General features: G+C 41.6%; 1 protein-coding gene across 1 annotated transcript in view; it reads left to right on the plus strand.

Moving 5' to 3' along the window:
• Nucleotides 1-26,745, plus strand: part of LOC122799918 (PDZ and LIM domain protein 7-like) — a 1,210,551-nt gene that overhangs the window by 1,156,318 nt on the left and 27,488 nt on the right. The window contains exon 9 of the mRNA XM_044069320.1: nt 3,483-3,603. Within this exon, the coding sequence (XP_043925255.1) occupies nt 3,483-3,603 (121 nt within the window). The remainder of the gene's footprint in view (nt 1-3,482; nt 3,604-26,745) is intronic.

Genomic DNA, 26,745 nt, shown 5'->3' on the forward strand with positions numbered 1-26,745 from the left:
TATGTTGTAATATGACAACTTAGTACCAGCATCAGTGGTCAGCATATCATGAACTCTTGTGCATAATCATTTACAAGGTCTTGTATACCTAAATGTTACCCCTTTACCAGTTAATTACAGCTCTGACAGCCTCCTGCAGATGTTCTACATAACTAGTGATGACTTTTCTCATACATAGATTCACCTGTGCTGTAAGTGGACAGCCTCCTGCTCAGTAGCTGTAGCACCTTATGCTTTGTAACCACACTTAACAGTACTGTATTATCAGGTCCTTGTTTTCCTGAGCACTTAGTTATCTTTATTTTCGTTTGGGTTGTAAGACTCAGGAATATGCCACATGGATAATTTAGTGAGGCTTTCAGAGTGGGGATATCCTGCTTCCATTGGTGATTGATGTAGGCCTACAAAGATTTTACTTGATTCATCTGACTGTGTCTTTCAGTTGTTGGACTTCATGCCTTTTTCTCCCTGTTAATGATATTTAAGTGTAGGAAGAGATGAAATGAGAAGGCAGGGCATACAGGAGAGTACCAGTGGGGCACACGAGAAGGGAGAAGATCAAGAATTTAGCACAGGAAAGGTAGCCATATGTGTGAATGCCCAGGTAGAAATAAAAGATTCTTAGCTGTCAATTAGAAATTGGTTAATAAAGTGCATTCACTTAGGTAAAACTGCACTAAAATAGAGGAATTAAAAAGAGAAAGGGGGAGTGCATTGTAGGAAAGGTGAGGGACCAAGATGGTTCTGCGTGGTTTAGGAACCTTTTGGGTCATAGTGTGTACAGTATTTGCAGGACTGGAGTAATAGAAACTGAGATAATTCAGCCTCCTAAGAGGGGGACTGGTAACCTCAATGCTCATGTCAATCAGTAGGAGAAAGGCGGGGAGAGAATAGGATCTGGTTAGATGAAGTAAGAGGACAAAGAAAATGAAAAATAGACTAGCAGGACAGAAGACCTGTAACACAGAAGTGGTAGACAAGAGGAGTAAATGTGGGGTTAGGGGTGGGTCCAGTTAGAGAATAACAGCTTGTGACTAAAGGTAGAACAGGCTAGGATATACCAAATGTACCAGAATCAGAGGGTTAGGGACAGACTAGTAATGTACATGAAAGGGAATTAAAGGTGGGAAAGGAAGGAAGGAAGAAAGAAAGAGCAAGTACCAGGAGGTGGTAGGGACAGTTTAGGAAGAATGAGTAAGGCAACAAGGGACACAGGAGGAAGTGCTACACTTTCATGTAGCTTAGAGAGGACGAGCACAGGTGGACAAAGACAGAGCTTCAGAAGTGCTGCAGACATGAGCAGTAGCGTACAAGTGGGTAGGAAAGCTAACGTAGAGAACCAGGGAAAGTTGCCTATGTTAGCTGTGTTGAGACGAGCATTTAGTGATGAGACTTATTCTCAAAGGCTGTCACGTGGGCAGACACGTTGGAATGGAGTAGATAAGTGGCACTGAGACCTTGCTCCATAACTGAGGTTAAACAAAACAAGTCAAATTGAGAGAGGTTTTGAAGGGTGGCAGGAAGCCCCCACATGTCATAGTACACACAGACACTGATGACTAGGCACATAAGTGGAACAGATGAAGTTTATGGCTTGTGTCAGGAAATGTGGAGACTTGGGGGTACAGCAAAGAAGGTGAAGTATACTGACCTATAATGCCTGGCTCTGAGAGCAGACTTATGAACAGGCATTTGGACTAATGGGTAACTGAGGGGGTGGCATGGCAAAAAAAAGCCTCTATACCACTGATGAACTTTTCTGCTTAGGTGCAATAACCTTCCTAAAATCTGTAACACAGAGATATTTTGTGATGCTTGTGCTGTTAAACTGAAGCAGAAGGGGATGTGAGTATCAGATTTATCTATGATAATAGGCAGGAAGGTACAGGGATTAAAAAGATATAGTGGTTGGGTACAGGTATAAAAAGATTTCTGATGCAAAGGTACGAATCAAAAGTTTAAAAAACTGGACCAAGTAAAACAGGACAAATAAGGAAGTAGGTTTATGCTGAATAAAGCTAGGAGTTTAAGCAAGAGCAATAGGGAAGTTCATTCAGTAGCCCAAGAAGGGACACAGGCAGTAGCAGGTAACGAAAACAGCCTTTGCAAATGATGAAAGGGGACATATTTAGCTGGCACTCGGGGTAAAGGGAAGACAGAAACCTTATAAGACCATCAAAAAGTTAGAAACATAACTGTCAGACTAAGAGGGATAAGGATAAGAGTTGATGGTTGGCAGATGTTGAGAGAAAACCTAAAGCAATAAGATCACCAGTGGTTCTAGTGCATCCACCTCACATCCAGGACCCCTATGTACATACAAAAAAATCAAGTCACAGGATGAACAATTACAAAACAAAGTCAGAGATGCAAGGAAAATAGCTGACTGCAGCATGACTAGGCAGCAGCACATACCTCTCTTTGTTCCAAGATTGCAGCAATCACTTAACATTTGGGCATTAAGTAAGAGTTAACAGCAGTCCAAACCTTCAAGTATAATTTTTTCATGGAAAAATTAGTAGATAAAGTAAAGATATGTTCCTTAGCTTGTAGCAAACTGTAAGTCAACTTACAGGAAAGCCTGGTGTGCTTAGTAGACTGAGAGAATGGGTATGTAAGGAGGGCCACTGTAAGATTTACAGCTACACAGTTAGGGCAGACTAGACAGCTTGTCTTTTTATGCTGTTACATGGTTTACCATTGTTTCATATTGCAAGCTGACAAACTTGCTTTCTCAAAAGAGAAACCTACTGTACGTGATTTTTTTTTGTAAATTGCATTTTATCACAAGTATGTTTCCAATTAAGGACTTGTGCGCCCTGCTGTTTCATGGAGCTATGTCCATTTCTAATTGCATTGACTGTGGGGGTCCTGGGGGACACAGCCTCCTTAGTCCTTCAGAGGATGTTGTCTTAATTTAACAAAACTACTTTAGCAGTCTTTTCCTTCGAGTTTTTTTTCATTCATCACTGTTGGTGTGGTGAACTTGTGGCAGCATGATTTTATTTGCCCCATTGTAGTGCTGCCATTATAAATATGTACTCTAACTCTGTGTTATATACCAGCTCCATCTGTACCTCCCCCACATTCTCTTTTTCTTGACCTGCTTCTTCACTGATCATCATCAAAGTAATATGTGTTGTTTATGAGAGTATCAGGAGATTGTGATGTTTAAATGTCTAAATTAACTAAAGAAGTTTGCTGCATGTTACACAAAATTGTGATCTTTTTTCCTACTTTGTGTGAGAAAATTCCACATTATTTTCTCCATTTGTTCTTTTTAAATTTAGTAATGAAAGTCTTTTTTTCCTTCCTCTAAAGGAAGGATGTGATTGATTAGCAGTGAACAAGTCCAAACAGTAGTGAAATGATATTTCTTTTCATGCCTATTAGAGGTGATCAGCACGGAGTATGTCATACCTCGCATTGTTTTTAAGCATTCTGATCAGATAGTAAAATTACCAAATTTGTTTTGTTTGTAGGAAATAATGCATGCCCTCAAGATGACGTGGCATGTCCAGTGTTTTGTCTGTGCTGCTTGCAAGACTCCAATACGCAATTGGGCTTTCTACATGGAGGAAGGCCAGCCATACTGCGAAAGAGGTAAGAGATCACTGAAAGATCAGAGCATGTAGGTGTTGTAACTGTGGATGTTTCAATCTTAGCAGCTTATCCAGGCCTGCTTCCTACTGTGTGGTTTCCTGTAAAATCTCAGATGCAGTACAGCTGAGTTTATTTCTTTTGTCCACAGTCTCCCAGATAAATCGGTTCAGTACTGACATTTGCTGTAACTGTCTTATCTGTGAGACTATAGACTAAAAATAGTCAATGGCACAGTATTTGAGTGCTGTTCTTTGCACTTTTCAGTGATAAATTGTGTTCTTGTGTTTGTTTGATTTCTGAGCACATTAAACATTAGGATTCTGCATCTCAGAGCTTCTGATTTTGGATTTTCCTTTAAAATATACCATTAAAATAGGCTTTGAAATATTACTGTCTAGTGAGCTCCAGTTTCTGACTTTGTTTTTGAGTGAAAAAAGATGACCATAGCACATTTAGCTATGTCCAGCCTTCTGGATATGATGGTGTTCTACTTTTTAATGACCATCATAGCTGTATTTCACTAAGGTGATTCCATGAGATCTGTACAGCATATGGAAATAGTATTTTGAAGGAAATGAAAACGGGTCATCTACCACATAGTATAAACGTACTCTGTTTTCATGGGAATAGAGTATACAAATGAACATTAACTCAATTTGCAGTTTTTAAATGCTCTACTAAATGACTATATTGTCAAAGGGGTTTGCTGAAAAGGGATTTCTCATTATTCTCGTGGTGCAGAGTTGTTAGCTATGGAGGTGCAACTGGCCAAGTGTCCTGCAGTGGGAGTTGTGGGGAGGCTTTTACCCATGAAAATGATATTGACTTCCCATGCCAATGCATGCTAAAGTATATGTAGCTCTTACCGTGCTTGCTTCATGGACTTCCCAGCATGCATGTCACTGGCATCCGCCTGTAGAATACTCATTACATTTTTCAGTATGTTTCTTCCACTTGTGAATGAGCATATCCATTCCTTCAACACATGAGAGAGATACCACTTTGCATGACTTCCACTGGATTGCAAACCTCTCTAAAATACTGGGTGCTATAGATTGGACACCATTAGGGAACTATACTGCCACGTGTGTGCATGGATGATGATATGCCAGTAGGAGGGGCTGCCATTTCTATCAGCTGCCCAGTGCGACCAACATGCCTGCACAGCCCCCTCGCAGTGCCCATGATTCCTACATATGACATGCAAGTCATCTATGTCTTTCTGTATAGAGAAATTCCACAGGGACACCAACTTTGTAAGTCCAGGTAGTTTGGGAAGCAGACAATGTATAGACAGGTCTCATACCACCATATGTTCCCATTGTGTTGCAGGTGATGCAGGATACCAACTGGAACCCTAGTTGATGACACCTATAAGGAATCCACACAGCATTGCCAAACAACAGTATAACACCATCCACTTGCAAACCAAAAGCATCATGGAATGTATGTTTGTCTTGCTGAAGCCACAGTTCCATTACCTGGATAGGTTTGGGAGAACTTGTGCAGGATGCCTCTACCATTGTTTGCAAGACTTATGCAATGAGCTGTGCACCATTTGTCTCTCTAGGGAAAGTCCAGTCCCATGACAGCACACTACCACCATCCAGTGACATTAGCAATGCTGAGAGACAATATGCAACAGATGCATCACATCCCCAACAATAACAGGAACAATACAAGTAGCATAGGTAAAGAGGTGGCATCTGGTCAGTGATGAGCACACAATGACAGCACTATGTCATTCAGCACAAGTATGATGCCTGTAGTGTAAAAGGCTATGTTGGGCAGTGCATAGTCTAATCACACAATGAATCAGACATCTTCATTTACACCACACAGGAGGGGAAGGTACAGTTTGTACAGTCTTAATCATTTGAATGAATGACAAGGTTGCAGTGATACATGGCTGACATCACAACCTGAGTGTAGAATCATATCGCCAAAGGTAGAGATTGGTGTCATGTGACAAGGGGTATGTATAATGTCCTCTGACAATTGGGTGGGGGTAGCACTATGGTACCATACTTAGGAGGGGGATGCCACTCTGGCAGTACATATGATCTGGAATCACTGCACTGGCTTTTAGTGCTGGGACTACAGGACCCCACAACAGGGAAGCTGTGTTGCTATGGAAATGGGACCTGTATGTACACCATTGGGAATGTTTCCTGCCAGCGATGCTGGCACGTGTCATCACCCAAGATATGAAGTGACACAGTGAGACACCCAAGACCTGGAGGAGCAGATTATGCACTTAGCAGTGGCCCCCTCAATGTGACCACTCAGTGTATGAACTTACTTCTGACAATGGACAACATTGTTGAACATCACAGGCCAGTGATGGGGGCACTTGTTATCCTCCAGTATGGCAGCAGCATGTGCCACTGCAGTCTTTGTGAGATCTAGCACTGCATCTTTCCTGGACTCTTGTCTCACTAAGGCATTGTCACTGACAGGTGATAGTCTCACAGAAGCCACACGACACCCCAGTCATCTCCATGTTGGCAGATGTAGTGGCAGACTCTGCCAAGGTGATAGGACGGCAGGTGTTGATTTGAGTCCTAGCATCACCCACAAATTAAACTGACTGTGACAGTGCTGGGGTAGCCTTCTAGACTTTCTTGTGGTTTGTATAACCACATCAGAGGCACTGCACTCCAATGCTGCTGCTGCTGCAGCCACATAGGAGCACTACTAGTATTAGTCATGATGGAGTCCACTCCATTGGGGATGGTTATCACTCAGGCTCTACAGCATTGTAGCTCAGGTGTGGTTAAGGCCGTACCTTCACTCTGAGCAGCGAGTTGAGGACCACCTGAGAGGGAGGCAGATTGTTCGTGCCTGTCCTCTATGACTTTGTGTCTCAACATCATTGTCAGATCTTGTATAGGTGCTAACATTAGCCTATTGTTGTGACACAGCCTGTATAAATGTCATTCTAGCTATGATTCAGATTATGAGAATACAAGACAGAATATAATGCATCTGATTACACCTTCTATATATGAGGAATAGGACTCACGCCAATAGGTTGGTGACTACTGAGAAAAAAAAGCTACCAAGCACTCCAGTGGTTTACTGTAGGTATACAAGACAGTACATGTGGGTCCAGGGGTAGGAATAGAGTAGATGCCACAGATATACTATGTCCTAAACTCCATTGATACTCCAGAGTACAAGTAGGAATGGCTATGCACATGTGTACAGCTGGAGTGTCTGCTACACAGCGACCTACAAGGGGTTTGCAGGTAAAGAGTAGACTTTATTGAGTGCATGTGTTGGGGACAAAATATAGTGTCATGTAACAATGGGCCCTGTGATTTTATTTTGTGGTACCACGGAGACCCACAACAATTTTCCCACATCAGCACATAGTATGTATGTGCAGGATATTCAGAATAGTCCAGAGATGGGCAGTCCTGATAGTCGTCTGTCTTCCCTCACCTACTGTGTAGATAAGCAGATGCATACATTATGCACAGGCTATGTACAGGTGCAGATTGCATAAAAACAGTATCACAGATATATGCAGGTGTCCTCTGTTCCAAGGTAAGGGCTGATATGCATACTCATCATCTTTCTCTGATTTTGACTCTTTAGATCTTTCCCCCCTAATCCCGCCTAAAGCTGGGGACTTTTGGGGAAAATTAAATGCATATAATAAATAATTGCAATAATTAGTTATATTTTTTACTTCAGAAATAAATATTCACATTCTCTTCTTCTGTCAGTGTCTCGGGTTAATAGTACTAATATTTTAAAAATGTCCTTGATTGTTTCTGGCATTGTCCGTGATTCTCTTGAGATTTGTCCCTGCTTCATTGATAACTAAGCTGACATGTCCATCACACTGAGAGTCTATAGTACAGCACAACACTGTGCGACTCCTCAGGACTGGTTTTTCTAACCATCTTGCTTGTCTGCTGCTGCAAACTTGCTATAAATGCTATATTGGTAGTAGCTGATGTCCATCACACAGAGTCTGTAGTACTGCACCACACTGTACGACTCCTCAGGACTGCTTGTATAAATGCTGTATTGATAGTAGTGCTGCCATTGCTGCTCCTTTTCCACAGTTTGGTTTTGCATTTAAAATAGTCAACTGTCCATTTCAGCCCCAAGAAAATATCAGTTTGCATGCCATGTATGTAGTGTGGTTACATTCCACATATGTTTGTGAATTGCTATAATTCTGTGAAGCACACACAAGTAGGACATCTTTAGTGATGATATCCTTTCCATTGTATCTCCTTCTTGCAGGTCAAGAAACCAAAGAGTAGAAGGCACATTAGCTGCAGCTGATCCTTGCCCCCTGTGGCTGTGGAGAAGGCTGGGGTGGAAGAGTTCTGATTTTTCTCAGGCAGCTAGCTTGGCTTAATCTCTTGCTGTGGCCCAGCCATCAGTGTGGGGGAGGCAGCTAGGGCAATATCCAACTTATGTGGCTACTACCTTGCTGCTACTTATGCACATAGCGTTATGCACTCAACCATCGGGTCCCTGCCATCAGGCTTCCAGAGCAATGTGCCCCTATCACCAGTAACCTTGAATTATCAAAACCGTCTTCTGGGTCCAGACTAAATTCCTGTGGGTCATTTGATTAAATCTAGCAAGGTGTAAACCCATCCCGTTGTGCCACAACACACCCTTTGTGTGTGGTTCATTTCTCTCCCCCCATCACCATTTGTTCACACTACCTCTGTTTAGCCTTTGTCTCCCATGCTAATGTGCACATCCACCCCCACTTGTCAGTATTTGATGTTTGTTTGTTTGTGTACCCCAATGTCTACCCATCCCTACTATTCCTCCCCCTGTTCTCCTATCACCCTTGCTATCATCCCTTCTCTTTACATGTGTATGAAAAAGGGATGCCTAGCCCCCCAAATGTGCCCATCCCTAACTGCTTTTCCTTTATGCTTCCCTCTTGTATAGATCTGTTTTCTGTATCCTGTCATTGTCAGTGCATAGCTTTTTAGCAACAGAAACAGCATCATTCTTGGCCCATGGATAGGCCTCAACCCAGCAAGAGAAAACATCAATGATAGTAAGAACATATTTAAAATGTGCAGAAGGAGGTAGTTTGATAAAATCCCATTGTAGGGTGCAAAAGGGACCTAACGGTTTTGGTAGAGGCTGGGGTGGGACCTGGGTGCCTTTTGAAATGTTAAACGGTAAACAAATTGAACAACTTGACGCAAAATGGCATAGAGTTTCCGAAAGACCAGGTGCATGCCAATCACATTGGATCAGCTTAATTAGTGAGTTCTGGCCCAGATGAACAGGAAGATGATAGGTGCGGAACAATCCGTGTAAAAAGGCTTTTGGTGCCACATCGGGATGTCTCCAGATGGAGTCTTAGCCATGTTTACAATTTGCATGTATCCACTGAGTCACCTCGGAATCTGACGCAAATTCAATAAACACTGATTTGAAAAAGTAGACATCTGCAACACCTGTTGAAATACAAACAGCTGCATTGGTTGTCCCTGAACAGAGATGGAAAGAGCAGCTTGTTTTGCAGCCCAGTCTGCCATAGCATTTCCCTTACTTTCAAAAGAGTCATCAGACTGGTGAGCTGCAATTTTAATAACAGCAACCTGTTGTGGTAACAAAAGACGTTCTAACAAAATGACATAAAATGCATTTTTGATAATAGTACTAGTAGATGTAAGGAATCTCCGTTCTTTCCATAAAGTTCCAAAATCATGTACTACGCCATGCACATAGCAGGAGTCAGTATATATATTGCCTGTTTTGTTCTTGGCCAATTGACAGGCAGTAGAGAGATCTACCAATTTGGCTATTTGAGCTGATGAACCAGATGGTAAAGTTCCAGTTGACAATATAGAGTTTTGCGAGCAGATGGCCCAAGCAGCTGACAGCTGTCCATGTTGGTTGCGCAGACAAGCTCCATCAATGAAAAGTACCAGATCTGGATTTTGTAAAGAGACGTGCTGGAGGTCTAACCTAGGAGGAAGGGAAGACTTAATAACAATAAGACAGTTATGGGGTTCACCCTCATCCAAGGTGGGAATTAATGATGCTGGATTAAGTGCTGGGCATCTGACAATTTGAAGGGCAGGGTTAGTAAGTAAAATTAATTAATATTTTGTCAGTGTAGAGGGAGATAAATATTGTGTTTTTGTCTTTAAAAGTAGGGCATGAACTGCATGAGGGACAGCTAAAAAGGTGTTGTGTCCTAAGGTAATGGAGGCTGCAAGGTCCACTAGGACGGCTGCAGCAGTGACTGCCCTCAGGCATGTGGGTAATTCAGATTCTACCACATCCAATTGGGTGCTAAATTATGCTGTCGGTCGGTATCCTCCGGTGCATTGTTGGGCTAAAAGGCCTAATGCCACCTTATTTCATTCACTACAGAAAATAATAAGTGGCTTCAAGTAGTCCATTAGACCTAGGGCAGGCGGATTGGATAACTGTACCTTGTGCTGTATAAAGGCGTTATCATGCTCCCCTGACCATGGAAGAGGCTCAGGAGTATTCTTCTTCAATAAAGCAAGTAAGGGCTGAGTAATTTTTGAGAAATTAGGGACCCCACTGGCAGCAGTAACCAGCCAGTCCCAGAAACCCTCAGAGTTGGTGTTGGGTAGTAGGACTGGGTGCATTTTGGATGTCTGTTATGCGGGAGGGTAAAATTCTCCAAACACCATGCGAGATTAAATGACCCAAGTATTTGACTTTGGGTTGACAAAACTGCAGTTTGGATCTGTTCACTTTAAAACCCTGAAGAGCCAAATACTGTGAAATGGCAAGGATGTCCCTTTGACATGCTTTCGAAGTGGTAGAGGCAATGACAATGTCATTGACATACTGCACTAGCACTGTTTTAGCAGGAAGAGCAAGGGTATCCAACTGTTGCTTCATTTCCCTGGAGAAAAGAGTAGTTGATTCTACATACCCTTGGGGAAGTCTAGTCCATGTATACTGCCCCTGGTATGTGAACCCAAAAAAGATATTGGCTGTCCAAATGAATCGGATTAGAGAAGAATGCAGAATAAATGTCTATCACAGAGAAGGTGTTGGAAGACGGAAGGATGCATCTCAAGATGGTAGCAGGATTAGGCAATATAGGGAAGGCAGGTAGAACAGCCCTGATAACTGCTCTGAGGTCTTGAACAAACCACTAGGTTTCCCTGCCTGGTTTCTTAACTGGTAGAATAGGAGTATTGCATGGGCTAATGGTGTGAACTTTAATACACTGTTGCATTAACTATTGGCTTACTGGAGCAATTCCTGCTTCCACCTGGATGGAAAGAGCGTATTGAGGTACCTTGGGCAATGCTGCAGTAGGCCTCAAGGTGATTTTCACTGGATCCTCATAACGTAAGAGGCCCATGTCATTGTCATGGGCAGTCCATAGTGACATAGGGAGAGTGTCTAGTGAAGGGCGGGGAGGAGAAGATTGTTCTTGACACTGTGTGAACACCGCTTGCAAATAGTTTGAATCAGCCAAATTACATGTTCCCAACATGACATGGTCTTGTTCTTCTGGTGGGATTTTCAGAAAGATTCCCTCTTCAGTGCAATAAGTTGTGCACCCATGTTTGCATAGCAGATCATGACCAAGTAGGTTCAATGGTGCTGACATGCCAACTAGAAAGGCATGATGTTCTGTTAAAGGACCCAGACTCACTGGTACTTGGACTGTTTCGGGGTAGCTTATGGGGGACTCCATAAACTCCCACATCTTTAGTGATACTGCTGGAAAAGGGAAGATTTTTAGCAGCTTTCAATGTAAACTTAGATTTGGTGGCCCCGTCTCTATTAAGAAAAGAATAGGATTATTTTTCACAGTTAATGTTACAAGTGGACCTTGCTGATTGATTGGTACAAATGGGAAAAGTTGCTGCATCTGTTCAGGGGAGCCCTCAGGTGAGACGAGAGGGGTCCAGGAGTTCCAAGACTGATTCTGGCCTGAGTGAGACTGTTCCCCTTGATTAAAGCGGTTGTCTGGTGAAAATTCTTGAGAGGGAGGTGGTGGTTGCCATGCTATGTACAGACAACTGTCCCTCCAATCACCAGCCTGTCCACAGTTGACATAGAGGCTACTGTTTCCACCACCATCCCTCATTTGACTCCGAACTTGTTGTCAGAAGCCATTATTTGCAGGGGGTCACTGAGAGGGGCCTTACGCTCAAAATCCTGGTCCATTAAGGCCTTGTCTTCCCGAGCGATTTCTCCTCCCTCGGCCCCGCTGCCAAAAGGAAGAGAACATGTGTAATTGGGCCTGAAGAAGTTGGTTCTCTATGTCCTTTTTTTCCTTTACCATAAGATCAGATACTGTACCTGGGTAACCAGCTCATGCAAGCCTAGGCTGGGCCAATTCAAACACACATTTTTCAATTGCTCTCAAACTGGGGGTAGAAGACCATCTACAAAGGTGGTGGACAGCCCACTGGTTGCAGGACCTTCTGTCGGCTTGGGATACAATGAGTAGGCTTCAAAAGTATCAAGGCATGACAGATAGGTGTCCACTGGTTCATCTTCCCATAGTTGAATGGCCTTAATCTTTGACCAGTTGGGAAGAGGGGGACAAATAACCATAATGGCATCCAGTATATAGCTCCTGACTGACTCAAAGCCATCATTTCCCATTGTGCCATGCTGCAGAATGGGATTTGGGATGTTTGAATGGTCCCATATTCATTTTAAGAGGTCAGCTGGAACAGCATAGTTCTATACCGCCCTAACTTCTTCAATAGTGGGGTTTTGAGGCTAACATGACCAGCCAAAATCTGTTGGAATTTTGCTGGGTTGGACCGTATGGGCAGAAGGGACTTTTCAATCGCTTGAAAATCTACTGCCGGCCATGCCCTGGTGACAGTTATGGTAGAAGGAGCCATTTTGTCTCTACCATGTGCAGGGTTTGGGATGTCTCGTAACGGGAAATACCCTTTTTCAGCTTCCTCCTTGGACGAAGATGAGGAGGAGGTATCCTGATCAGAGTCTGGATTGAACTTATCCGGTCTTAAATATCCTTTTCTGGTACAATGAGAATTGGGAAGTGCTCTAGCAGTTTCCATGTGGATTTTAAGCCCTGCTTTTTTTTGCCCTTAAAAAATGTAAAAAACATTACATTCAGATCCCTAGATCTAGTGTTTACCGCTGGGCCAATATAAGGTGTGGATTCATCTCTAAGCTGAAGTCTAGGGTCGAGCTGGTCTGTGCTTTGACTAGCTACACCATCAGAGGTAGACGTAACTTGGGAATCACTTACTGTAGGTGCTAGCTGATCTGTACCTTGCAGCAGCTGTGGTTGTTGAACAGTATCATTGGTAGGTTGTCGAACAGGCTGGAGTATGGCAGGTTGTTGCACCTGCTGTTGAGGTAGTGGCTCATGCACCTGCGCCTGGCCTGCTGTCTCATAAGCAGGCAGCGCAATATTGGGGCAGAGTAAAAATGTATTCTTCCTCGGAAGGTTCAGTTGAGCCTATATTTAACTGGTTTAATCCCACTACGGGGTGCAACCCTGTATATGGCGGGGGTCTAAGTGTTTTCCTTCTACTATTCCCATCTTATATGTTGTATGATTCAGTGCCTTCAATTGCCCTTTTAATATATCTTGATTAAAGTTTAAGCTTCTTACTATGGAGTCCTTTCCCCTATCCTTTGATTCTGCTTGCCAGTCATTAAAAGCTGCCCAACATCCTGGTGGTACCCTCTTTCCTTTCACTTTTAGTTTCTTTTGTAAATTAGCTAGCACATCTTTGTCAAAACTGCCATTAGATGAGAAGCATAATTTCCCATCATTCTTGGTGAGAGTAACCCAATGATTCAGATACAAATAGCTTTCTCATGACACTTTGTAAAACATGTAGCCGGCCGGAGTTCCTCTTTCTGGCTGTAATTCTTTACCCACACTCACGTCCATGTTTGTTTTTTTTGACACCGAACTACAGTCGGTAACCCACACTCACATGCATGTTGCCAGAAGATTATCGTTTAACCCTCACTCATTCATTAACGAATTATGTCACCTACCTTTTGAAATTTCCATGAAAGAGAGAAAAAAAAAAGAAAACTTATATCAGACACTTGCAAATGGCTGAGGTCCCGAAAGACAGAAAACTGTCTGCGGGCCCATTAATGAGATGTCAGTCATCTGCTGGAGCCCATCCCCGGATTTCTGATCCGAGTCATGGCGCCAACTGCTATGGAATATCAACTGATAATACAATTGCTATTCAAATAGTTAATCGCAAATTAAAGAACATGCAGCACAAGTTCTCTCTTATTAACACACGTGTGGGAGACCCAAAGTCAATATACGAGTCTCCCCATACAAAAGAAAATGTCAGCTTATATATGCTTAGATAATACTGATACTAAGTCGACTAGGTGCACCAATAGACAATAAAGGATTTGCATATACCAATCAGGTAATTCCCTGTAAGCATTAAGACACACCTGAATACTTATTGCTAGGTAGAAAAAGAAAATAATCAGACATAAGTCCATATAAGGACTTGCTTCCTTGACCACATAACTTTTCGATCACAGTGCTTACTTATTCTGTGCAGTCAATCACGTACTCTTAACCTTCAATGCACCTGCTTTTGACCTTTCAGATTTTACTATATATATATATATATATATATATATATATATATAATGTGTGTGTGTGTCTGTAAAATTTGAAAATTTGCACTAAATTTGTCAGCTAGTATATTAGCTACTGCCTTTGAATTTTTGTGGACTAGTTCTAAACATCACTGGGTACAAATTCTTAATGTCATGACTTAGTGAAGGAAATATTTGTAGTTATTTTTGGTATTGTTTCCTATTTTAATTTCATATTCAGCTCTGAGCATTTTAATGGTACCTTTAAGCAATTTTTTTGTTTGCTTAAGTGTTCTCTTAAGGTAGGTAGAATGGCAACTCTCATAAGGATTAAGTGATTTTTTTCTATTGTTATATAGTTTCTTTGTAGGTATTTCACCATAGATGCTCTCTTTTAAATTTCACATTATATCTGATGCAGATGGGGATTGTCGAACTATGAAAGTGGGACCAGACTTTATTTGAAAGAAGATTGTGGAAAAACTGGTTTTGGTAATAAATTAATTGAAGGTTTATTTTTGAGAGGTCCCAAAGCACAGACGTATTTAGATGAGAAGTACCACCAGTTCTGAAGGAAAAAGACAAGGTAATAACATGACAGTGTGCAAAAAGTGGCCATATTTGTGGGGACAAATAAGGGTACTACGGCCATAGTGAGATGTTAAAATAGCAGGATTTGGTTTTATTGGTCTAAATGCACAAGTAAAGACTTGTCGTGGACATTCAGAAGCCATGCATCTAAAACACAGATATGTCCTTAAGCGGTCATTAGGATATAACCCATGGGCCTATACTAAAGGAATTTTAAGGTATTACACAGTAAAGACTCTAGCCTGTCTGGTTCGTTCTGCTAGTTTTTACTAAATGGTTTGTCTGTGTGACCTTTTTACCCTGTGGTTTGTGTATTTGTACAAAGAGTTAGCATTTGTCAGCTGCCGACCCCTGGAGCTATTGGTCAGCCAGTTTATTGATGGATAGTTGAAGTCCCACAATATAAATGTGTTGGAATTAATGGGTGTTTTAGTTAAGGTAGCTATTGTGATCAGTATGGAACTAGCTAACAAAATGATAATTAGTTATGTTTTGGGTGATTTGAACACCTAAGGCTTAAAAATTAAGGGTCATGAGAGATCAGTCATGATATGATGGTGTTCTTGGCAAATACTGATGTATACTTCAATTGCCAGTAGGTTTAATGACCGGATATGTTCTAAACCAAGGAATAAAGGGAGTGCTTTCATTGTTTTTAAGCTATGTGTCTGTATCAGTATGTATATGAATGTGTTCAGTATGCATGAGTATCCCCAGTTCGGGCATTTCTTTGTTGTATTGAGGAGAAGTTTACTAGGTTGAAATGTCCAGCAGATGGATTCTGCCTATGAAAGCCACTATAGAGCATCAATTGCTTTCACTAGAATGAGAAAGCCATGGCGGGAATGGTGAAGAATCTCATCCCAATATGACAGTTAATGGATTACAGTAGAATGACATGAGTTTCATACTAAATTATTAAAAGCTAATTTTCTTGTCTTTGAATCTCGGCATCATTCTGCATAATGGCAGAATACAACTCAAAACCAGTGTCTTTGCTGCCTCAGACAAATGCCATAGCAAAATCAGTCATGTCTCTCTGCATGATCCTTTTGGTAGAGCACTTAAGGACATTCACCATCACATGGACCACAATGAGGTCATAACTGTATTTGTCTGGACTGAAGGATTTCAGAGCTCCAATTTTATCTTGGATCCTAACTCCAGAAAGTCATTTTTATCCATTATGGTGAAAGTAGAGTCTGTATATCTGACAATAGAGTTGCCCATTACTAAAAGTCTACTGTGGGTGAATGCAAACCCTGTGGGTGTTAAGGGCATGGAGTCTGTATCCTGTTGACTTTTAGAGGTAAACTTACTGGCTGTGGGCTGTAAGCATGCAGGATGAAGATAGGGGACTAATGTTACAGTTTAGTTAGTCCTTAGGCCAGGAGGCTTAGACAGTGTTCTCTTAACCTCAGTGTAAGTTGTTGTAGTGGAGGTGATCTGTGCTGTAGGTGTATGTGCTTTCTGCTAACCAAACAGGTTTTGAAGTGAGAGTGTATCACCCAAGTTTAGCAGATACTTGCACTTTGCAGGTATCAAATTGTGAGGTGGTAGTTAAGAATTTTTGGTAAGCATGAGACATTGCCTCAAAATTCCTGGTGCCGTCAGGCTGGCTACACACAGAAAACAAATTGACTGAGATTCCATAATACATGATGTAGTAAAAGTGGTCTGAGACAAGATAGCGTAATATCCTACTTTTGGTATAACAAAGAATGGTATAATGGATTGGACTTGAAAACTGTGATATTGTGGAATGTGGTTAAAGAATACAATAATATGAGATATGACTTTGGATACAGTAAGCAATGGGGTTAGCATTCACAAGTGCAAAAATGTAATAGTCCCGGCAGTATGTAGCAATTGCAGTCGGTAACAATCAGCAAATTTAAATCAGATCGATTAGTTCAGTAGAATCAAGTACTGTAAATGAGGGCTGTAACATAAGTTTTCAATGTAGTGGAACAGTCAGCACAAGCAGGTATGCAGCAATGATTAAACGTGAAGCCAAGTATGATCAGCTAATGAAATGGTAGTTTAATTCTGTGCCTTACTAGCACATTGCAGCAGTAAGCAACAAATTGTCTAATCCAATGGATCCAAGTGCAGTGATTGTGGAGTAAATAGGCACAATGTAGGACTAATGCAGCTGTCAGTAGGAGAAACAACAGTGTCAGATTGTGTGTAATCCAGTAATGTCTAGTTTAAATACTGTGTATCAGTAGCTGTAACAGTAGAACAGTTAATAAGAAACAGCAATGCAACAACCCCAATGATCAAAAAGGGGGAAACAGTAACTCAGATAATAAGATAACTTGGTTTCTAATTAATGTTAGTAATTGGCAACAGTGCAACATTACCTGAAACATTAGCAACAGTGCAATATATCCTTTGATATTTCAGCAGTGAACAACAGAACAGCAACAAGGAATAAATAGTACATTTCTTAAGTATAACAGTACAGACAGCAGAGCTACAATACTAATTTCATTGCTGCAATTAGGTGAAGTGCAGCAATTTACAGTGTCTGTAATAACACAGATGTAATAGTCTGTAGAGCTAGCATATGTTTTAGAGGAATGTATCAGTTAAACAGTAAACCAACAGTAATTCAATTCTGTGCAACAAGCAACAGTACAGAAATGTATGGAGACAGCTTATTTAAGTGCAACCAGTTCAGAAAACAGCATATGATAATGTGCTATCTGAGATGCAAACATGAGTGCAGTCAGGAAGATGAGTAATAGTCAATAATGAGTGTCTGCAGAATATGTTATGCTAACAAATGTAGATTTGTTTAATAAGCATGATACTAAAACTGGAGTTCAGCTAATAAAACACACACAAATCTGTGTCAGTTGTTAAGACTAACAAATAGCAATGTACTGGATTTAAGCTTAAGAATAAAACCAATCCTAGTAGTGAGACAGAGAAGGCAGTGAATGTTATGTGATCTGCAGTAAGCTGTAGATGCTTGTTTGCGTGATGTAGACAATGCTGTTGCAGTGCTTTCCCAATAGGATTTACACTGCTTCTTATTTCAAGCCAAGCAAATCTCCAGTTATTTAAAGTCTGCAAGCCTGCCCCACCCCATACAGAAGCTGGCTAATAACAGGCAGGGTATAAATCCCCCAAAAATCAGCCAATCAAACACTGGCACAATCCAAGTCCAGGTAGTTGTCATGTGGAAGCTTCTGCCCACACCAGAGGTTGGTATATTAGAGATGCATTCCCAGGAAGCAATTGTAGTCTTATGGGGCACTGGATCAATAGGAACCCAATCTGAAAATGGCTGTGTGATCTCCTCCTCCTCCTCATGTGAAGACTGCTCTGGCTGAGCATTAGAGAGCTGTCAACAGACCAGCATAGAAGAGCACTGGAATGATCAAACCTTTGGTTAGAGTTTGCAAGGCTTTTACTTTGCAGAAGTAGTCAATCAAAATCCAACCTATTCCCTCCAGAAGTAGGACAGTCAAAAACAGACAGCACTCTGTTCTTTCACTGGAACCCTAGCTCATGTAACTCTCATATAGAAGCATTTACTCTCATCAGAGGCTGGTTCTTTGAGACCCACTCCCAGGTCAGCAATGAAAACATTGTATGTTGAATCAGTAAGAACCAAGATGGAGAAGGCCTTTATGGTCTTCTCTGTAATCTGCTGTTGTTGTCTTCATATTGTACATTAGCAGCCCAGCAGTAAACAGCACCAGACTAAGGAAACCTTTGGTTATTTATAGTCTGTAGGACTGTAGACCCACAGCATTTGGCCTGTCAAAATTCAACCTATGTCCCTGCAGAAGATGGCCAATCAAAATCCACTCTACACGACTTGGTAACCAGCCAATCAAAAACAGGCTTCATTGGAAACCAGGGTCAGATAATTGTTCAACTAAGTCTCTACTGTCAAGATAGGCCCTGTCTAAGGAAGCTAGTGAATTCATTGTTGCATGTTGAATCGATAACTCTGATGGAAAAGGGCTTTGTGGTCTTCTGCTTTTCTTCTCTCCTTTTAACTTTTCCACATCTCTTGTTAGAGCACTGTCAGCAGCCTGTAACTGAGGAGCACTGAACTGAGCAACCCCCCCCCCCCCAGTTATTTATAATCCATAAGACTCCACCTCTGCAGATGCTGGACAGTTAAAATTCAGGCCTATACCCCAGTGGAACAGGCACTCTAATCCTTCAGTAGAACCCAGGATCAGGTTTCCTGTGGAAGCTTCTACTCTCCCCAAAGGTTGGTACACTATAGAGCGGGTACAGGACATTTTGACCCTGGATGTTTTGACTCCTGCATTAACACATTCCATATCTAGATCTGTAACAAGTCTTTATAATAGTTTATAACACTCAGCAAGAATATCGAAAACATATGACAATCATGCGGTGGTGGTGCTGCAGTAGCGTTGTCACTTCACAGTAAGACGCTGTCCGGTTCGATTATCAGCTAGAGCGTCTTCTGCGTGGAGACATGCGTGAATGGGCGTACCTTCGTTGAAGGTTGTGCGTCAGGCCTGGCAAGCCGGTACGTAAAAATCAACTACCAATCATTAGCGGACCGGAGTTCCGTTGTGGCGACCCCTAACTGGGAAAAGCAGAAAGACACAAACAAACAAACATAACTAAATAGAAAATAACCCGTCATTAGAACAAAATATTGTTCACATTACTGGTCTGTAAACTGGTACAATCATAGAAAACTAACAATTTCTTAATGAGCTAACTTTAATATATATATATATATATATATATATATATATATATATATATATATATATATATATATATATAAATATATATAACTGCTTAAAACATTTACATTTGATTTGCATAAAATAATAATATTAATATTAATTTCTTATGGTTATAAAGTTTAAAATATTAAATATGTTAACTTCCTATGTAAAATTCCTGATTGATTTTATTGTTAACATGTTAAAAACTATTGTTAATTAAATTAATTTTATTTAAATTTTATATAAAATATTGGAGACCAGTTGTCATAATGGTTGAGGTCTTCACCTCCCATGCCCAAGGTACGGGGTTCGATCCTGACCTCCGACCAATGCCTGGCTGGAGTTTGTACATTATCCCTTTGTCTCCGTGGGGTTTCTTCCATGTCCAAAAAACATGCTGAGTGTTTCCATCTCAAACTCACCAATGAATGGAGCTGTGAGCAGCAGTTCAGACTCCATATGGTGCCCTATAGTGGGAAGAGTTGTACAGACCAACCTCTCTGGGTATCTACTGTGGTGCGCAGTATCCTCAAGATGTAATACGAAAATAAACGCTTAAAGTCTTATGGATCCCACCAAAAAGAAGTTAGCAGGCGGAAAATGTAAATTCCACTCTTTTTACACAATAATCCACATGATTGAGCGCTTTCATCCATTAAAACGTGGACTTCATCAGAAGAGTGGAATTTACATTTTCTGCCTGCTGACTTCTTTTTGGTGGGATCCATAAGACTTTAAGCGTTTATTTTCGTATTACTTCATTGGTTGTGTTGATTAAACACTTATTTTCATTTATTCATTAGTATCGTCAAGGTAGGAGAATATGGATCGCAGACTGCACACCGTGGCAGGGCTAGCCACTCAACGGTGTAAAATAGGGCTGTAGGTGATTTGGTCCTGTTGACTAATGTCGCCAAAATGGGCATGGGTAGTTACAGGTGATAAGTGGGTTGAGGACCTGGCCTACTCTGACCTCTGCCAAGGACCTTTGCTGACAGTGAGAGGGTTGTATGTGCCCCTATTGGCCAGTGTGTGTCTGCCATAAAGCCCAGTAGCCCTGAGTCAGTAAGCTACTGGCCGGTTGGTGTCTAGTTGCCCAGCCTGGGTTACCTGGGATATCTCATAGCAAAAGCTGGACGTAAAACCAACCAACCTGCCAAACATGAACTGATAATTGCTATGCTTAATGTAGGTTCACTGACAGGATGCAGCTTGGAAGTGGATGACATGATGATACGGAGGAGGCTGGACATCTTATGTGTCCAAGAGATGAGATGGAAGGGCAGTGCAGCAAAGCCACTTGGCTTGGGATCCAGACTCTACTACTCAGGAGGGGACAGGCTAGAAATGGTGTAAGAATTGCGGTGAGAGAGAGAGGGGCTTCAGAAGGCAGTGAGGGATATCATCAGAATTTATGAAAGACTCGTGGCAATCAGACTACAGTGTAGTGACAGGCAGTATTCATAATCTCAGCCTATGTCTCACAGCAGGGTTATGATAGTGAGAAAAACAGTGCATTCAGATAGCAGTTGCAGGACATACTAGATAAAGCAGGACAACATGAATTGGTGTTGATAATGGGTGACTTGAATGCACATATCGGGACAGACAGAACAGGATATGAGGACTGCCTGGATCCACATGTGTGGAGCAACAGGAATAAAGAAGGAGAAGCCATTCTAGACGTCTGTCTGACAAATGGCTTGATAGTAGCCAACACATGGTTCAGAAAGAGAGAGAGAGTCACAAGATCACATACAAGATTAGCCAACATGCAACTCAGGTAGACTTCCTCCTAGTAAGGAAAAGGTACTGGGGTAAAATTCATGACTGCAAGACATCCCCAGTGAAACAGTTGGCCCACAGCATAAACCACTAGTTGCCACAATCAGCTACAAGCAATGGTCAGAGAAGGCTCTAAGGTCAACAGAGACCAGGCTGAACACCTGGAAGTTGACTGGAGAGAAAGTACAACAGTTCAAGGAATTACTCAGGGCTCTAGCACACCAGGAAGATGAGGAAATAGATGGAGTTGAACAAGAATGGCAACGCCTAAAAACAGCATGTGTTAGGACTACAGAAAAAAATATGTGGCTGAGCCAGGTATAGAAATAAGGTACATAAGGAAAGCTGATGGTGGAATGTAGAAGTCCAGGAAGTCATAAAAAGAAAGGAGTGCAGGAAGAAGTGAGAGATAGAAAAACTGACCAGGTTAGGAAGGACTTCTGGTTGGCTAACAAAGAAGCCAAGAAAGAAGTAGCAATAGCAAAGAATAGGGCATTTGAGACGTACCAACTTCTGGAAAGTGACTCAGTAAGTGGTGCAAAGAAACTATATCAGGTTGCAAGGCAAAAACAGAAAGATAAAGAACATAGTCAGACACCCTTCATAAGGGGAATGTCAGCAACAACCTGCTCACCAGTCCACAGGACATCAAAGGCAGATGGAAAGACCCTTTCCAGCAGCTTCTGAATGAAGAAAACTGCACAGAAGCTGTACTGCCCCAGACACAGCCTACGGTGAGAGAAGAAGAGGAGCCCACTATAGAAGAAATGATAACAGCATTAAAGAAGATGAAGTCATGGAAAGCAGCAGGCTCAGATGAGGTCACAGCAGATATGACAAAGATGCTGGGTGAGATGGGGGAGAAATGGTTCCTGAGGGTAGTCATAGCAGTGTGGAGAGAAAGGTGTATCCCAGATGACTGGAGAATAAACATATTCTTGCCAGTGTACAAGAACAAAGGGGACATCCACAACTGTGGGCAATACAGAAGCATCAAACTCCTGTCGCATTGCATGAAAGTTCTGGAGATGGTGATTGATAAACCGATACGCAGAGCAGTAGAATGTAAGATGGAAAAATGAGCAGTTTGAATTCAGATCAGGATGCAGCACAATTAATCTGATGTTTGCAGTGAGACAGATACTCGAGAAGAAGGTGGAGATGAGGAGAGTCCAACTGGACATTCCTAGACTTGTAGAAAGCATATGACAAGGTCCCAAGAAAACTGATCTGGGCAGTACTGTGGTGGTTTGAAGTCCCAGAAACAATGGTAGAATTAGTGCAGGCTATGTACAAGGATCCAATGACTCAAGTATGAATAGTGTTCGGCCTCACAGAGGGGTTCCCAGTGGGAGTGGGTGTACACCAGGGTTCAGCTCTGAGCCCATTGCGATTCATACTGGTGATGGACATTAGTAAACAGGTAAGAAGGGGCAGATTAACAAAGTTGCTGTATACAGACAATGTGGCATTACAAGCAGACTCTGAGCTAGAGCTTCAGCAAAGGATAGGGGAATGGAGTGCAAAACTGAAGGCACATGGGATGAAGCTAAGTACAGATAAGACAGTGGTAATGGCAGCAAATTGGGGAAATCCGAAGAAGCTGAGAATAGAGATAGAAGGGAAGATAGTGGAACAGGTGAACAGCTTCAAGTATCTGAGAGGGGTGGTTGAGGAGAAGGGGAAGTCTGAATGAAGAGGTTAAAGCTAGAATCAGAGGGTCTGTAGCCAACTGGCATAGAGTGTCAGGTGTAGTCTATGAGAGATGAATGCCAAAGAAGCTGAAAAGTAAGGTGTACAAGACACTGGCGTGTCTAGTACTACTGTATGGTACAGAAACCTAGGCAGTAAAGGCAGAACAGTTGAAGAAGCTAGAGGTGATGGAAATTAAGTGCCTGAGAAGGGTGATAGGATACACACTGTGGAACAGACTAAGAAATGACAGCATAAGAGCAGAAGCCAAAGTAGCTCCAGTTACAGAAAAGATCAAAGAGAACAGATTATGGTGGTTTGGACACATGCAGAAAAGCAGAAGATAATCTGGTGAGGAAGATTTGGGACAGATAGGAAGAAGGTAAGAGGATGCGAGGATGTACAGCAAAGATGTGGATGGATTGTGTGAAAGACGATCTGCGACAGTCAGGCATGAGTGTTGAAGAAGGTAGGAGTGTGGCACTGAATTGAAAGAGTTGGCGACAGCACGATACCCCGACCCCATGGAAAAAAAAATGGGAAACAGGAGGCTGATAATGATGATTACATAAAATGTTAAATTAGCATTTGCATATTAAAATGTTAAATAATATATTAAATTCCTATGTAAAATTCCTAATTAAAATATTAAGTAGTAAAATGCTTTTACTAAATGTAATTGGTGTCAAACTGTCCAGTAAATATTCCCATAGACAATAAATGTGAATCTTAATATGAAAGTACATCCAGTTGCATTGGGGTCAAACTGTCCTGCTTCCTGGGGAGCTCATTAATGGAAAACTATGACATCTTTATCATGTTTTAAATCAGTAAAAACCCAGAAAGAGAACGTAGTTTTGGTCTTCTTTTTCCTTTATGCAGTCTCCTGCTTTCTTCTGGATTGTGCAATGTACTATATTGGACAGTAGTTAGTAGACCAGCATTGAAGAGCAGTAAACTGAGCAAATCTTTAGGTGTTTAAAGTATGTAGTCCTCTACTTCACAGAGGCTGGCCATGGAAGAGAGGCACTTCAGAAAAACTCATACTGAATGTGGTACTAACCAAAAATCCCCTCCACCACACCCTTGATTTTTTCAAATTACTTATTTACTGTTCCAAACGTTTGCCAAGCCAGGTGATTTCTCTGTTTACCCTCCACATCTGCTTTTGCAATCATTATTTATTCCTCATTCCTTCTTGCCAAGGTACTGGGCAAATTTCTTGCCTCCAGATCTTTCCTTCACTTGAAGATGTACTGAAAGGAGCCATCCAACTGGACTTTTCCATCTCGTTTTTTTAATCACTGTCCTGTACCTCATCTCAGGTTTTTGTTATGCACTTTTTAACATCTGTATCATATAATCCACAGCTTAGATTGTCGAATGCTTAAACAGACACCTAAGCGTCGAAAGCTTAGAATATTGAACGGCCACATACGTGACTTCTTTCCTCGGGAAAGAATTCGCTAGGCCATCCGGAAACAAAATAAACAAGAAAATCCAAACATAGTGGGGGGGCTTCACCCCCCCCCCCAACACACACACACCCTAACTTAATATACCAACTCTGAAATTGGTCTACATTGAGGAAAGGGCAAATCCCTGATAATGGCCAAACAAATTCTTTCCCGAGGAAAGAATTTGTGTATGTGGCCATTCGCTATTCTAAGAGTTTGACGTTTAGGTGTCGATGTTTAAGCATTCAACAACCTAAGCAGTCAATTATGTCGTAGGAATCCACTTTTTATGCCTGTGTAGACATCGCATCCTTTGCCTTTGGTGAGTTCTGCAAGATGTTACACCTGTCTTCCATCACTTTTTCACTGTTCTTGGGTATTTATTTTTGAGCTGCTGCTTTTTGTAGGCAGTATTTGTGACAATGCTGGTGGTCACTGTGCTCCTTAAACAGAAAGGCTATCCCCTGTATAATGTCTGTGTTTGCCCTGACATGTGCATCATCATTTTTCATTACAGAGAAGTGTCTACAGAAGGGATAAAGGGATAATACTGCATTCTGCAAATCATATCCCAGAGGCCTACTGCATCCACTGTTCCCCTCCTCCCATCAGTCTATAAATGTTACCTCTTCACACCTGAATTACATTCATTATGAGTTACATGCTTTATTGCACAAATATCCTTTATATACGTTTTTGATTTTTTCTTTTTCTGGGAGCTCAGATTTAAGTTCCTTCTGCCATCAAAGAACATTCTGTATTTTTTTCATAGGTTGCTTCTTTTTGCTGATTGACAGGATCATAGATGCTTAGAGATTGACTATTTCTTTACGTGCCTCTCTAATATTGTACACTTGTTGATAAACACGACTTTTCCATTTCCCACATATTCTGTACCTGTAAAAAGAAAACGGATCAAAAGGGTGGGTGCCAACATGGTTGAGCACAAGTTATTTTTGCATTTGTGAAGAAATCAGATGCATCCCATTGGTAAGCAACCCTGAGTGTGCTAAAATAAATATGAAGTCAGGGACTGCTGTGTGTGAAATTAGCCACCAGCTGTGTAGTCTGCCTAAGTTCCACCCCTTGCTTGTAACTAATTAATCTTTTAGGTCAGCAGTTTATTGTCTATTAGTACTTGCATACAAAATGAAGCTTAATGTGTAATATTTTCTACAAAATGTAAAACTTAAATATAACAAAAAAGTAAAATTAGAGTGAAAACATTTATTTAACTTCTAGTTATGTCAGTTTAAAAGTTATACACTGCCATACACTGCAGCAATAAGAAATATGTTTTCTGAAATCTACAGCCTTCCTGAATAGGCTACTACCATGGCTTTTAATGATTCCCCATTTTCCACCTGATAGGCACGGATCCTTCAGCTGTCCTCTTTTCCTGCTTTGCCATCTTCCATTCCCACAAGACCCGTTCCATTGCTCCTTTGTCATTGATCTGGTGAAAGACAGTGAGGCTTTAGTCAGAAATGGGTCAGGAGGATGGATTGCTGATTTGGCTACTTATGTCCATGTCGCTAGGAAATATAGTGATTGAAAACCTGTTCCTTCACATTTTTACTAGGGAGCTTTCTTGTTCCTCATCCCCGTGTTAGTAATGCTCTTCCTACAAGGCCCACAGCCTCCATGAGCAATCACATAGGTAACTGTCACTCACCATCTATCTGTCATGACTGAGATGGTAAGTACTTTTTGTTCTTTCTTTCCAAGGTGAGTATTCAGTTACTCAAAAGTCTCCCCAAACTTGGACCACTGTCTGCACAGGTAAATATCTTCCATCTGTACCAGTGGGATGCTTTATCAGCTTTTTTAATCACACTAAAATTCATATACTTGAGTTGAACAACATCTACATTTAAGATGTTCATCGTGTTTCACTGTTGCAGTCATTACACTTGGGTTATCCTGCTGGCAGGCTACCCGCAGTCGGCCCGAGTTCCAAAGTCTAGGTCCGGCGTCAGTTGCTGTCGCCTCCTCCCTAACGTCAGTGCGCCAGGGGTATAAAAGATGCAACCGACGCCATTTTCTTCAGTCTTTCTTGCCACACGGTGCCCGAAGCAAAAGCAGTTCGCAAGTGCCGGTCGGCCGACTCCCGAGATTTTCGAAACAGAGTTTCAGAACCAAAGCCTTCAATAAAGCTAAGTACCCCGTTGGGGAAACTTTTTCTTGCTCCAGACCGATGTCAGTAAAAGTTAACAATTGTATTTCTTGTGGGAAGTAAATACCTCATAAGGACTATCACTCTTACTGTATTCCTTGCCTAGGCCCTGACCACGACGGTA

The sequence above is a fragment of the Protopterus annectens genome, chromosome 4.part0, assembly GCF_019279795.1.
Source record: "Protopterus annectens isolate FY-2018-M chromosome 4.part0, PAN1.0, whole genome shotgun sequence".
In the NCBI taxonomy this organism is placed as follows: Eukaryota; Metazoa; Chordata; order Ceratodontiformes; family Protopteridae; genus Protopterus; species Protopterus annectens.